This window comes from Fopius arisanus, unplaced genomic scaffold (genome assembly GCF_000806365.1).
Source record: "Fopius arisanus strain USDA-PBARC FA_bdor unplaced genomic scaffold, ASM80636v1 scaffold00033, whole genome shotgun sequence".
NCBI classification, from domain to species: Eukaryota; Metazoa; Arthropoda; class Insecta; order Hymenoptera; family Braconidae; genus Fopius; species Fopius arisanus.
In genome coordinates this window covers 366,203-379,359 of record NW_011887772.1, presented here as the reverse complement: position 1 = coordinate 379,359, position 13,157 = coordinate 366,203, and the positions used below count along the sequence as shown (strand labels likewise).

The 13,157-nt window shown below is 41.0% G+C and overlaps 1 protein-coding gene across 1 annotated transcript in view; it reads left to right on the top strand.

The window, feature by feature from the left end:
- Positions 1-7,743: 7,743 nt before the first annotated feature.
- The window catches only part of LOC105265917 (uncharacterized), a 36,748-nt gene continuing 31,334 nt past the window's right edge, over positions 7,744-13,157 (top strand). Inside the window, exon 1 of the mRNA XM_011303734.1 lies at positions 7,744-8,472. Coding sequence (XP_011302036.1) covers positions 8,418-8,472 — 55 coding nt within the window. The 5' untranslated portion in view covers positions 7,744-8,417. The remainder of the gene's footprint in view (positions 8,473-13,157) is intronic.

The following is a 13,157-nucleotide window of genomic DNA, read 5'->3' as shown; positions in this document are numbered from 1 at the left end:
CCCCTGACTGACACAACCCGCACTAGGCAGTAAGATTAATGAAGACATTCGTCAGTTTAAAAATTATTCAAATGGCATTTCAAAGAAATCCAGAGAAATCGAAATGGTAATGGGCCAAGAAAGTTTTTCCCCTCTCCAGACGCTGACGTCACTTGTCCCTCGAAGTGTTGCTAGTCGAGGTGGAAACCCCCTCGAAGAGTAACGCGAAAGGGAGAGGGAAGAAAAAAAAAGGGCACCGGGTGAAATGCGACTCGACGTGGGTGTATTTTGTGAATTTGAAAGTGGATGGGGCGGTAATCATGATCAGCGTCGGGACGCCGTTCTCACAACCCCTCCTGGAGTTTCCTCCAGTGCTAATTACACTCTCCAAGTCTGCGATTATCCGCTTCTCAATTCCCTCTTATCCCACTGGCGCCCGCTTAGTTTTCTTATGCTATCCGGTGAGCTTCCTAGATGAGAATTATTGCCTCCAAGCTACCGTTGAAGCTTTTGTCGCAATTGCACTCTCCATTATCGAATTTTTTGATATACCATCGGCCCTCGTGTTATCTCCATGCAACATTAACGCCTTCGTACCGATCATTTCGATTTATCCCATGACAGAGTGTTGAGACGGAAATCCTACACCCTGAGCAGTTCGAAATGACAAAATACCTGTTCAACCGAACATGAAATCATTTTTTTTTTCCAAGAAACACTTGGATTTTCATAAATTTCTGGCAGTCGGCAACTCTTGATATTGGATCGCTGTGACCTCGTGCCAATCCTTTCCCGCTTGGATAGCCCCCACATGTGTCAAATGACACTTGAAGAAAAAAAAAAACACAGGGGAATAGCCATCTGAGAAATTCACCTCTCAAAACTCGTGATAAAACCGACAAGTTTCTCACCCCCAAAAAAATCCATCATGAAAAATGTTCATCGACGTTAACCGAAGACGAGACGGCATTTGGGAAATCGGTTAGAACAGATTGAAATTGAAACGAGAAGGGAAGAATTGTTTGTCGAGATGAAAATGATAGCAGAGCGGGGGGATGTAATACTATTGAGGACACCGTATGACTATAAACTGGGGGAGGGAAAAGCGTGGGTAACGAAGGTACAGATGCAATTTCCAACTGGCCAATTCCCTTTGATCGTCAATCGATTCTGTACATATTATATACGTCGGTAGTCACTCGGTAGATATCACTATATTTATCGAACATACACAGCCCTGCTATTGCACAGCTCCATACTTGAGTGAAAATATTTATTCAAATAACGTTTGTGAACTACGATAACTCGTCGAAGCTTAGAATCTAGCGCCGGTCAAATGAGAATTTTTTACTATTTTTTATAGAGACATGACAATATTTGTGATAAATAGTAAATGGTGGTGTCTCTTCGACGATTTTTTCTAGTTGAAATATTTCGATAGTTGATGAAAATTCCGGATCACTTGATTCAATTCGGTTTTAAAATTTTCTTTTTTCCGGACAACCGTGAACGATCGGCTTAAGGAGCTTCTGGTATTTATTTCATGATCTATTCACTGTATTCACCACTGTACGGCAATATCTTGCTATCACTATCTGAGTCACGATTAAGCACCCAATTCATCTTGCAGTGGGGAGGGACGCAAAAAGGGTACTTAAGCCTCTCGGAAAAAAATGAGAGATATTAATGGAAAATTCGAGAATACCAGACAGATGATTCATCTTCTTCAATCGAGCGTTTCGCGACAAGGGGTGGGGAGGGGGAGTTTTATAAGAAAATATTGATTGTAGCATCCGGTAACGGGATGCGATACCAGCCGCAGACGACTATTTACATTCGACGAGGCAGAGCTTTTCATATTCGATTGGTAGAAACTGGGAAGACTGAAACTGAGCGAGGAAAAGCGGGACGCCGGAATGCCGGAAGACCGACTCGCTCGATTGCCTCTTCCTGTTATTGAGATGCCGCCGGGTATACACTGAACGGAAAGTACCCATATATTCGGGGGTAATTATTGTTATGGGTATTGCACGGAGACGAATTTTCATCCTGACGGGAGAGCGAGAGAGGGGGAGAGTTGAGAGGTTGCGTTTATCACCGGCCAAAAACGTGAGTGAATACTTTTCGCGATGGCTTAATCGGATATTGGTAAACCTCGATCGCCGATTTCCATTTATGACTTCAAGTACTCGGGTGAAAAATAATTGTTATCGGAATATTTTTTCAAAATTTTTCAAAAATTTGAATAGGATAATTTTTTTAATAATTTAAATGGCGTTTTTTGAAAATATTGAAAAATCAAAGAAGTAAGAAAACAACAGTATAATTAAAAGAAAAAATTATATCCGCAAAAATTTCTAGAAAAAGATACAAAAAATTTTCCGAAACAAATTGTTTAAAAATTTTTCAAAACATTTCCCAAAAATCCAATTGTTTTGTTTCCCGATTTTTTTTTGTTTCAAAAGAAAAATTTTCTGAAAAGTTTTGAAAATTTGGAAAAAACATTCCGATGACAATTTTTTACCCGGGTAATGAATGAGAAAATCATGAACTCATGAATGTCACGGGTTGATGCTTGAATGATTCAACAATTCACCCCAGAAAATAGCGTCCATTTTCTCTCGACATTAACGTCACTCCAGGTCCAGTCTTTTATCTCTTTTTCCAGTCCTCCTTTGACCCAGGCATAACTGCGTCCGACCCCACTCGGAAAATCATAAATTACGATGACCGATAAAAATAAAGAAAGCCCCCCTCCCCCCTGTAAGTTTTTCCATGCACTGGGTCTTTCCTCGCATTTTCAAATCCGTGACCATCCCAATGGGAACGATATTCTAACTCCGGGGGAGATCGTTTTGTATGATACAGAGGGGAAGAAAAAAAAAATAGTGGAAAAGTGGAAACGGCGGAAAAACAAAAGTGGTATATGGCAGTTTTCACTGAGAGCATATGCGAAAAAGGTACGTGGCCCACCCCTTTGAGAACATCTTGGACACGCGATTACGACTCTTTCCACTATCTCTTTTTCCTCTGTACATTCCAAATGCCGCCTGCCAAAATTAATGGGGAGTTATCCCAGCGAGAATCTAAGACACGGTTGTGGAGTTTACCGGAGCTGTCCCATGGGGCAGAACTCGAGGATAATTCCAGGGTTATCCTGATGCTCCGGGATCGTTATCTTTTATGATTTTTCCCCGGAGTACACGGGGAAAAACCCCACAATATGGATTGGTCAAATATTTTTTTTATCGAATACAAGGTCAGATCGACTCATCAAGTTTTCGATGTTCTCTCCCATCCCCTCATATCAGGATGCCATCTGGCAGTCAGATGGAGATTACGAGAGTGATATTTATGTGAAGAGCCTTGATGCCCTCTGCAAAATACACTGAGTTTAGCCACTAACTCAGGGAAACGATACACATGAACAGGAAGAGTGGGGAAAGTTGGTTGAAAGGGTGGGGTAACAAACGTGGGTGGTAGCACCCGACCTAAACTGCACTCCCCACGACCTTTACAACATACCCCGTTCATCCCCAGGAACTCTATCTTCCTCTAGCCCTACCCTGTTGTTGCCGTGTACAACCGCATGTGTGCGGCTCGTATCTTGTTCACGTAGCCGACGTGAAACACGTACGTAAAACTAAATGCAGCGTACAATCTGCCTGGGTCTTTCCTTTGTGGCTCTATTGGTAACGCTACACGCATCTGGTGAAAATCTATGGCTGGGAATATCTGTGGTTTCCCGAGGCCCGCGGGTGATTCAATTAATTATGCATTTAATCATTTTAAATTTAACCTTTATTTTTCGTTCACATACCGGCCAGGTTGCGGCATAACAATACCAAATTATCGATATCATATTTGAATCAGGTATTTGAATATCAATATATTTTATATTAGGGGATTAATATCACCAGGAATTCATTAAAATTCACTGGACATTTTCCCGGAATTTAATCCACCGAATTGATATTAAACGACAAATCGAGAATATTCTTGAATGATCTGCGGTTTGAAAACGCGGGATTCCCCGGGAAATCGCGGGATGGCGGAATTTTCAGAAGCTGTCGATATTTATGGAATATATTTTTATGCGAGGTGTAGTCATGTGATTCAAAGTGATTACAATACCTTCAATGGTTGTACGATATTTCCGAAAGCTTTTGACTCTATCTCTCCCCTGGGGAGGAGAGGAGAAAAAAAAAAGCCGAGACTGCTGCGGTGTATGACGGAATATAAAGGAATCTAAATGTTGTGCTTTTGGCGTGAATCGCGAATGCCCCGGGTGGAACAAAAAATTCTATTCATTGTGGGATGAAGTATATAGCCATCTCTTTCATTCATACCCGTACAAACAGCGTCAAGGGCATTCGCGTTGTGAGATTCAACACATTTTCTGGGGTCCGCCAACAATTCGTCGAGGGGAAAATTATAACGTCCGAGGGTCTGATATAAAGATATCCCTTTGACGCCTGTGAAGGCACTTTACTTTTTTTTAACCCAGATTTTTCACACGTGTGTTAACTCCCTTTTTTCTCACATTTGTCGGTGGTAAATGTACATACTTTTGTCATGAGCGCACAGGGCACAGGGATTTTCCTGAAAGGTCTTTGAAGTGTCTCTGTACAATTTTTCAAGGATCCCCGACGATTATTCCCTCATAAAGCACTTTGAGGCCAACCAAAAAACCGAGAAAAAAAATATATCCGAGGGTACGTCATCACCTCCGTCAATTATCCACTCCCTCCGGGGAAATAGACGCTTTTTATTTTTATTATTTTTATCACCCATGTGTATCTACCAATCGGGAAAAGTGAGAGTTGAGTGGAGAGAGAAAAAATGTTGAGTGTGTTATATAGTGACGGGGATAACACCGAGTAAAAAAGTTTGTTATTTCTGATAAAAAAAAAAAAAACTAAATTCTTAACTTAGTTTTCACTTGATTTCAGAGAAAATATTTTTCATGTTGAGTACCAAAACTTCCTCGATAGCTGTCTTAATCCCTTCGAGTTAGGTAATCATCACGAGAATATCAAAAGCTCACCAATAAATATCATTTACTCCACAAATACAGTTTTATTATTATCTAATAATATCTTTTGACTGAATAAACATTTTATCATATGATAAAATCTCCCGTTTTTTATGGTAGATCGTTATTTTTTTTCACCATCAACTGACGTTTTTTTTCTTCATGAAGTTGAGAGACGGAAGAGCCGTCTGCGGATGGAGCCAACGAGGAAATGAGATGTCCACTGGAAGAAAAAAAATAATAATAATAAAGGGGACGAGAGGCTCTTTGTCATTGCCGAAAGCTCGAGGTTATTCCGGATGGAAGATAATCAATTGTCGATATCAAGATGAAACACGGTCATTGTTCATGGAAAACGAAAGGTCCGGGTTCTCCATATTGCCATCGGGTTATACCGCAGCGACGGTGAGTCTCTAAATTTCAATTATTCCCTGATTTTTGGCAAAGCCAACGGTTACCACACGTACGTCCAATGCTGTGGAACATCGGGCATAATACGTCGACGGCCCTTGGCATAATAGAGCCAAGGCACACAGACGCATTTCATGATAAATAATTGCCCACGTATCATACCATAACAAAGGATGCTCATTGCAGTATATCATCAGTGAACCGGCCATTTCGCCAATGGGATTTCTCTGGATTTCGGACTTGTCTGAGTCCCTCTGCGATTTCGTAATGATTTAAAAGACGCGGGAAACTTTATTTACGTCACCGTCAATTCAAACGAATTCGCACGGAGATAAATTCATCGATAAATTCACGTTTGCTGCATACCGTATACTGTAATTAGTGTACTGGAAATAAAAGTTACATTAAACTTCCAGGAAATGAAAAGCGTCAGGAGTGATTGGTTGAGGCCCCCTCCGTTTGTTTAATTTCAAGTTTTTCTCAGTTTTTTCTTAATGATTTTTTTTTCACGCTTCTCTGGCACACCCATTCATATTCCCTCTTAGCCCAGCCGACACGAAATATAATGTGTCCCCGTAACTCGCCGGCTTGTAGTCACGTACGTGACCGCATGAACCCACCCTTACCCAGTGTTAGTGTATATGCCAGGGGAGATTTTTTCATTTTTATTTGTTTCACGACATCCAAGATTCCTCTACTCCATGTGTGTGTAACCAGCCCTTATGCAAAGAAAGATATAAAGAAAATATACAGAGAAATGGAATATATGGGGAACGAAATAAGAGTGTAACAACGATAATTTAAGTAACCTCATGCATTCTGTTTTTTCAACTGGGAAAATAGGAGAAAACAGAAATATTTCACGGCACTCACCCCTCAAAAGTGTAATAAAACCGTTGTATTTTTGGGGGCCATTGCTGACTGCTTGGCGATTTTTTATTTTGATTTTTTAATTCATTTTTAATTGATCTGTCACTAAGTGATTTCAATCGACAAGTCGTTAGGAAAATTGAAATGAAAAATAGCAGAGACAGATGAGGATATGGTGCTCACAGGGAAGAGCTTTTGGGGAAAAATGAGAAATGGGAGAATGTTGGGAAAAATTGGTGACTCAAGTGGACGGTCTCCAATCGACTTGATACCTTCTTGGTAAATCAATTTGGCCGTTTTTTTTCCAGTTGATTCTCGAAGTTTGTGAGCTATCCTCTACCTTTTTCCAACTCATCCCCTCCGTTTTTCTCGTGTCTTCCAACCTTAAACCAACATTCAGAACGTGTGATTGTGTGTGACTGTGAGTGTAGGTTCGCCAACTTCTCGAAATGTGGTTCGCGTACGGGAGAGAAGGTGCTACCGACAATGGCCCCTAATCTAGCTCGGGTTTGTGTGAAGGGATAGGTAACAAACCTTATTCACAGTGGAAAAGTTTTTTGTAACCACAAATTGAATTCACCGTGTGCTGGACTTTTTCGTTTGGTGGGTGGAAGGGTGAATTCGAATGCGAAGAGAAGAAATTGAACAAGTTGAGAGCAATGTGAAATCGTGATGATTCCAGGTGTAATTGTTCGGGCTTATCAATTTATTCCACGAGACTTTTGGTAATTACAAAAAAGCTAATTAATAGATATCCCCAAAAATTTAATTTTCTCTTTTGAATTTTCAATAAAAATTCAACATTTTCTCACGCCAATAAATAATCCACTCTTTCCCGTATTACTGATCATTTTTATTATATTAACACTTTATTAAGTAATGAAAAAATACTTTGAACATGCCAGTGAAAGAGGGGGCGTAACCAGTAAAATAAGAAAACAATTAGTTGAACCGCCCCAAGGCGACTGCCGCTTGTGGATCTACCCAGTATTTTCCTTGCAATAAATTCTATTCACAACCTAAAAAACCAACTCAAACAATTAATAAAAAAAATCCAACAATCATAATTTTAATTACATCCCATACATACTTTCATCATCATAATATTATTTTTAATGGATTCATAAAAAAAGTTTTAAATTTGGCTTTGGGGAGTAATTTCGGACGAAAGTATCTGACATTTGGGAGAACATCCGATCTTAATTTTACATCGCAACAACTCCTGACAAAAAAAAAAACAAAAAAAAGAGAGAGGAAAAAAAACGGAATGAGAGAAAAACATAGGGGTACGAGTAAAAATACTGGGACGGTGGGGTGGGGACGGTGGGGTGGGGACGCTAGGGCGGTGAGGGAGCGGTGGGGGGTAATAGAAGAAGGGATGGGGGATGGGTGGGGGGCAATACAACGGGGATTGTACGAGTGCGCGCAATGTGTGGGGGGTTAGTATCGCAGTGGCTGAGTTCCGTGCGCATGTGTCTTCTTCCGAGACAGAACCGCCACAGCTTCGCGCCGCGACTCTCAGTCTCGTTCCAATCCCGCGGAGACATACCAACAATTATCCTGTCACCGACAGTTCAAGTCATCACGCAAATACCCCCTAAATCAAAGTTAGTACACCAAAGTGCAATCTACCTCCGGAAATTAATCTCCCATAATTGCATAATTTAAAAAACTCATTTCGCAATTTTTATCGGTTTTTTTATTTCTAAAATACGAAGTGATAACGAGAGTTTAGTTCATGTGATATCTACAGATATTGGTGGTGGGGGCTGGTTGGGCGGGCAATTAATCGCGATTATTCGCGATTATCCTACTGGGTAGAAAATAAGAAGTGATAACAAGTGGTGACGGATTTCGGGGGGACACGGGGGAATTCAAACGGACGTATCAGTGCGCCCTGCGGACCCTTCCAACGGATAGACACACGTCAATTTGGCTAATGGACATTGGACGAAAGTCACCGGTCCCTGGACAAATTACAGTGCACCCAGTGAAATTGTGCTGTGAAAAAGAAATCAAGGCGCACTACATGGGAGGATGTCATCGAATCTCGTGCTGAGAGCATCGTTAATGAGTAGAAATTCATCAGAGAGTACGAGGCTTTAATGAGGACACACTGAAAATGGGAAATTTACGCTGGATAAATCTGATCGTGCTGATCATTACAGCAATTACCGGTGAGTTCAATGAGGCTGGTGTAATACCGATGAAAAATTTAAACCCGAGTTTATTGATACGTCACGTGGTCACGCGAATTAAATTGTAGTTGACTTTTCTCCGGAGGAGGTACGAGATTTCCGAGATTTCCGAGTTTACGGAGTTCTCCATGAATGGAATATTAAATCCATCGAGCGAGATGAGAGCGAAAATAAGCTTTTCATTAATTCAGTGTCTGACGTTCAGCTGAAAATTATCTGCTCGCACGTGCAAGATATTTTTCCTCAGACAGAAGGAATAATTGTTTTCCTTTTTTATCTGAATCAATTAAAATCTCAATTGTAAGCCGCAACTCATAAAATAATGTTCAATGTTTATCCCGAGGTTAATGCACTTTACATTGACTCAAAGAAAGCGGTTTGAAGGCGCGCAAATAATTTGTCACACGTTTCAAACCGTAATACGGCGCAAGTGGAAAAGCCAGTTGCCTTTGCGGGAAAATTCAAATCCCTCGGCCTCTCCCCGGATTTTCCACCCCCTCCCCCTGGAGGTAAGCTGGCGTAAAATGAGTGGCTGCCTTTCTTTTTTATATGTTCATCTATTTTTGTTTAATTTCGTTGCAAAAGAGATAGTGATCAGTCCTTCTCGATTCTGGGTCGATTCTGGATATTTTTTTTTGTGGGGAGAATTAATCCGCCCAGCGGCTCGTTCTCCCCAGTTAATTGAAATATGGAATTCGTTCGTTGAATTCGTTTGTGACGACATTGACTCGGTTTGTCAACGTTTGAATTAAAAATAGAGAAAACTGCCATCACCTGGCGGTACCAATTAAGAGTGCTCTGAATAATTACTCGAGTATCTCACACTCGAATGCAAAATAGAAATAGTAGCAAAATGCTAATGCTGTGTATTCCATTAGGCATTTCCATGCCAGGTGTTATGCTAACCGACAGCAGTAGTTCAACCCTCAAACCGACGAGAATACGGAGTCAACTTCACCGTGAATGACTCGATCATTGGACTTGGGTTTTACCACCTACTATTTCCTCATCGCCGGAGTGCCCTAACGGGCACCGGGTATCGTCTCATATACTATGTACGTTTACGCCCTCACCTCGTTTACGACTAGGCAATAAAGGGACCCTCTTTCAGGCGCACATGGGTGTAACCCATTCTCGATGTGTGTATAGTTGTTTCCCAACGACTCAAAAGTTTTTACGATTTTCCCAATGACTCACAATCACTGAGTTTCCCACCGTAATTCAATAATCTTTCATGGGGTTTCATTACACGTCCAGAAATATCCTGGAAAAATAGTGGATTTTTTTATATTTTACCGAAGACATTAAATCCGCGGTCAACACTTTCTTATCTAATCCGATATTTTTTTTCTAATCATTACATCGATTACTCGTACACCGATTACTCGTACGACAATTGTTCATTTACTGGAATATAATTCTCGGGGTTATGGAAATGCTGAGGTTGAATTATTTGTCGGAGGACGGGTATATCTTTCAGTCGACTCGAGCAATTTTCATCTCGATGAGATCTCGAATTGCCAGTTGATCGCGCGAGCTGCGTTGTTCTTTTATCCATTTGGCTCAACCTCCGCTAGTTTTCAGTCTCCAATTTCTTGTCTCCCTTTAACTCATTTTCTACCGCTACAATACGACCAACTTATCTCATCTCTGGGCTGAATTTCCGCAAGTGTGGGCCTCAGCCACAGGCGCCAAGAAAATTCACCAAAGTCACTGTATGGACTTGGAAGCTCAACCGCCTCCAGCATTTACGCCTCGGAAATCCGAGAAAGTCCATTCAGACCCCTCATTCTCCTCAACCGCTGGACCCCGAATTCATTTTTTTCTCTCTTTGTAATTCTCTTGATTTTTTTTTTCCCCCTTTTTATACTTCACTCGTTTTTGCTTCGTTCCGCATTTTTCCCTTCGCTCTTGCCACTGCAAAAATCTATATCGAACGCAAATCTCACTCTCATCTTGCCCGCTGGCGCCTTATAGTTTGAGATTCAGTTATTCTGCTTAACCCGGACTTTTTTCCCTCTGGTTAATTCACCATTCTGAATAACACGGGTCAAACAAGCCTCTTCAAAGTCCAAAGACTTCTCGAATTATTCAATGCCTGGAGAAATATTCTTGAATGATCTTTGTTCCGCTGCTGGATAATAATTGAACGCTTGTTTTCACTAGATTATAATTCCCCTAGAATTTTCCTAAAGTGAACCTCAACAAAATACTCAGTTGCACAAAAAAAAAATTGTGATGAATAAAAAATTCAAGCGATTTTCACTCAATACTAATGAACTTCGTGTCTACAAATAAATTTCATGACTCACGCCGCATGGAAAACAAAAAAAATATTCTCAATTGCGTGGCCCTGGGCTAAGGAATAATACAATTATTTATGAGTCAGTCGGCGGTTTTTTTTTTTCGCAAAAAAAAAATTACTCGAAGTGACGAATAGCGAAGGGTCAGGGGCTTCTATAAACTAGTGCGTGTTAGATTATACAACTTTATATATAGAAAACGATATGGTCCGGTTGGAGGGATATGGCGACACACCACGACCCGTTCCACCTCGGCGACTCCGGGGATGCCAACGTCAGACATGGAATGTCAAAACACATACACCCTATGCACACCCGGGGGAACCCGGTGATGCCGATCGTAATCTGGTGACTCGTATTAACCAAAAAAAAAAAACCAAAAAAAAAAAATAGCACATGTGGGGATACAGTCGAGTTAACATCGGGTTTTAATTTTCGGCTTTTGCCATATTCTATCATTTTTTTTCCACCGTGACGTTAACTGATGATTAAGATTGGCACTTAATTTGAAGAGAACATGACTGATGCAATCTGGAATTCATTTGATTTCGGTTAAGAAAGATAATTAGTGGTTTTAAGAAATTTAGGATGTTACTCTCGATATAAGTGAGGATTAGGACTTCGCGGACGTCGCGGGTGTTGGAAAATTTCTAGAGAATTCTCTCCCAGAAGGTTTATTTGTACGTTTCACTTCTGATGGAGAAAAGGTGGATGGAACGGTCTTAACTCAGTGTGGCATACAAGTCAAGTCGCGAAGGCTCTTTCCAAATTTCACGCCATCATGAGCGCCTTGTGTCGACGCCAGTACCATCTGAGAGGGATTTCTTCCAGCTTGACATTCTCCAGTGAGTTAGAAGAGAGAGGGTTGGAAAGGGAAATCTGTAGAATCAGGCTTGTATAGAGAAGTTCAAGTCTGAGACAAAAGAAAAAGGGGCTATACGTTTTTCATGGTAGCTGAGAGGTACGTTGACGGAGGGAGTAATGGATAATTTTAGATTTTGACTTATCTCCATTTTCTCATTCTCCCGGTGAAGAGAATACGAAAAATAAACTGAAAGGGGTGGTTTAATAATATACAACGCCAAGTGTCCAACTGGTGTGATAGCAGAAATAACAAACTTCTCGGTCTACATCCGCTCGAATTAACAACAAAAATCGGAGGATTTTAAATTGCTCGGTGTTTTTACGGCGTAATCCTTCAGCACTAGTTGTTTAATCAGAGCGACCCAATAATAATGCTGATTCACCTTTATTAATTATTCCCAGTCCTCTCTGTGTACTCTTTCTTTCAGGGAATATTCGAGTTGGGGGCAAGTTTGCTGTAGAGATAACTGCGCTTGAACTATATTATCCCGGGCCTCTTATTTCCACACCTACCGATGAATCCAACCCACTCCGAAATAATTCCCACTCAAAGTACTCCGGGGATTCTTCGCTCCGCTTGGAGATTTACTCCCTGCTTTTGCTAATTAATTCTTCTCGATTAATCACTCCTGGGGGTGTTCTTTGCGGTGGATCAGCAAAAGCTCTGGAGTCGATATATCAGTAGAGTAAAACTGCCATTGAAAAATATTCGTCATGTTTATTAGTCATTTGAAAAAAAAGATCATTAACAATATGAACCAACGAAAAGAGACAAAAACCAAAAGGGCATTCTTGTCAGTCGTATGTGCACCGTTAAATCACTCGAGTGCACATATTTACTCAACCGAGGGGTTGAATACGCCGTTATGACGTCTGTTTATCCGGAAGAGACTTAAGTGGCCAGGGGATTAGAACAAAAAGCCCCGAACCGTGTCGTTAACTCCGTGGCTCATCACCATCATGTGGATTTAAAAAATTTCCGTCCCCTCGGGGGAGCCAATGCCATTCACCAGACTAACAAAAAGCCGTGATTTAAAAAAAAAAATTAAAACCTCGGTATTAAATCGCAAACAGATTCCACTTGCTTTCCCTCCACCAGTCATAAATGCCTCAATGCCAAAATCCTCCCCCACACCCACTGAGAAATGCATCAATAGGCCTTCAACTCCATCTTTCCTCTCACATGCAGCATGAATACTCGTTACTTCATTTTTACGAATAGCAGTTTATTCTTGTATACGCAACCACCAACATCCCTCCATCCCCCCATCCCCCCATCCCCTCATCCCCTCATCGCCGCTTGAGTATTGATGGTATTGCAGGCGTTTTTTTTTTGTCGTGGAATAAAAAAAAAAAGAGAAGAGGGAGACTGAAAAAAACTTTTATGGACTCATCAACCACGATATCTCGAATGTTGCGTCGTGGAAGGGTTGGGGTATAAAAATTATAATCACCGCTAACCAGAAGTTTGAAAGGTTGCATCGAGTCGTATAAACA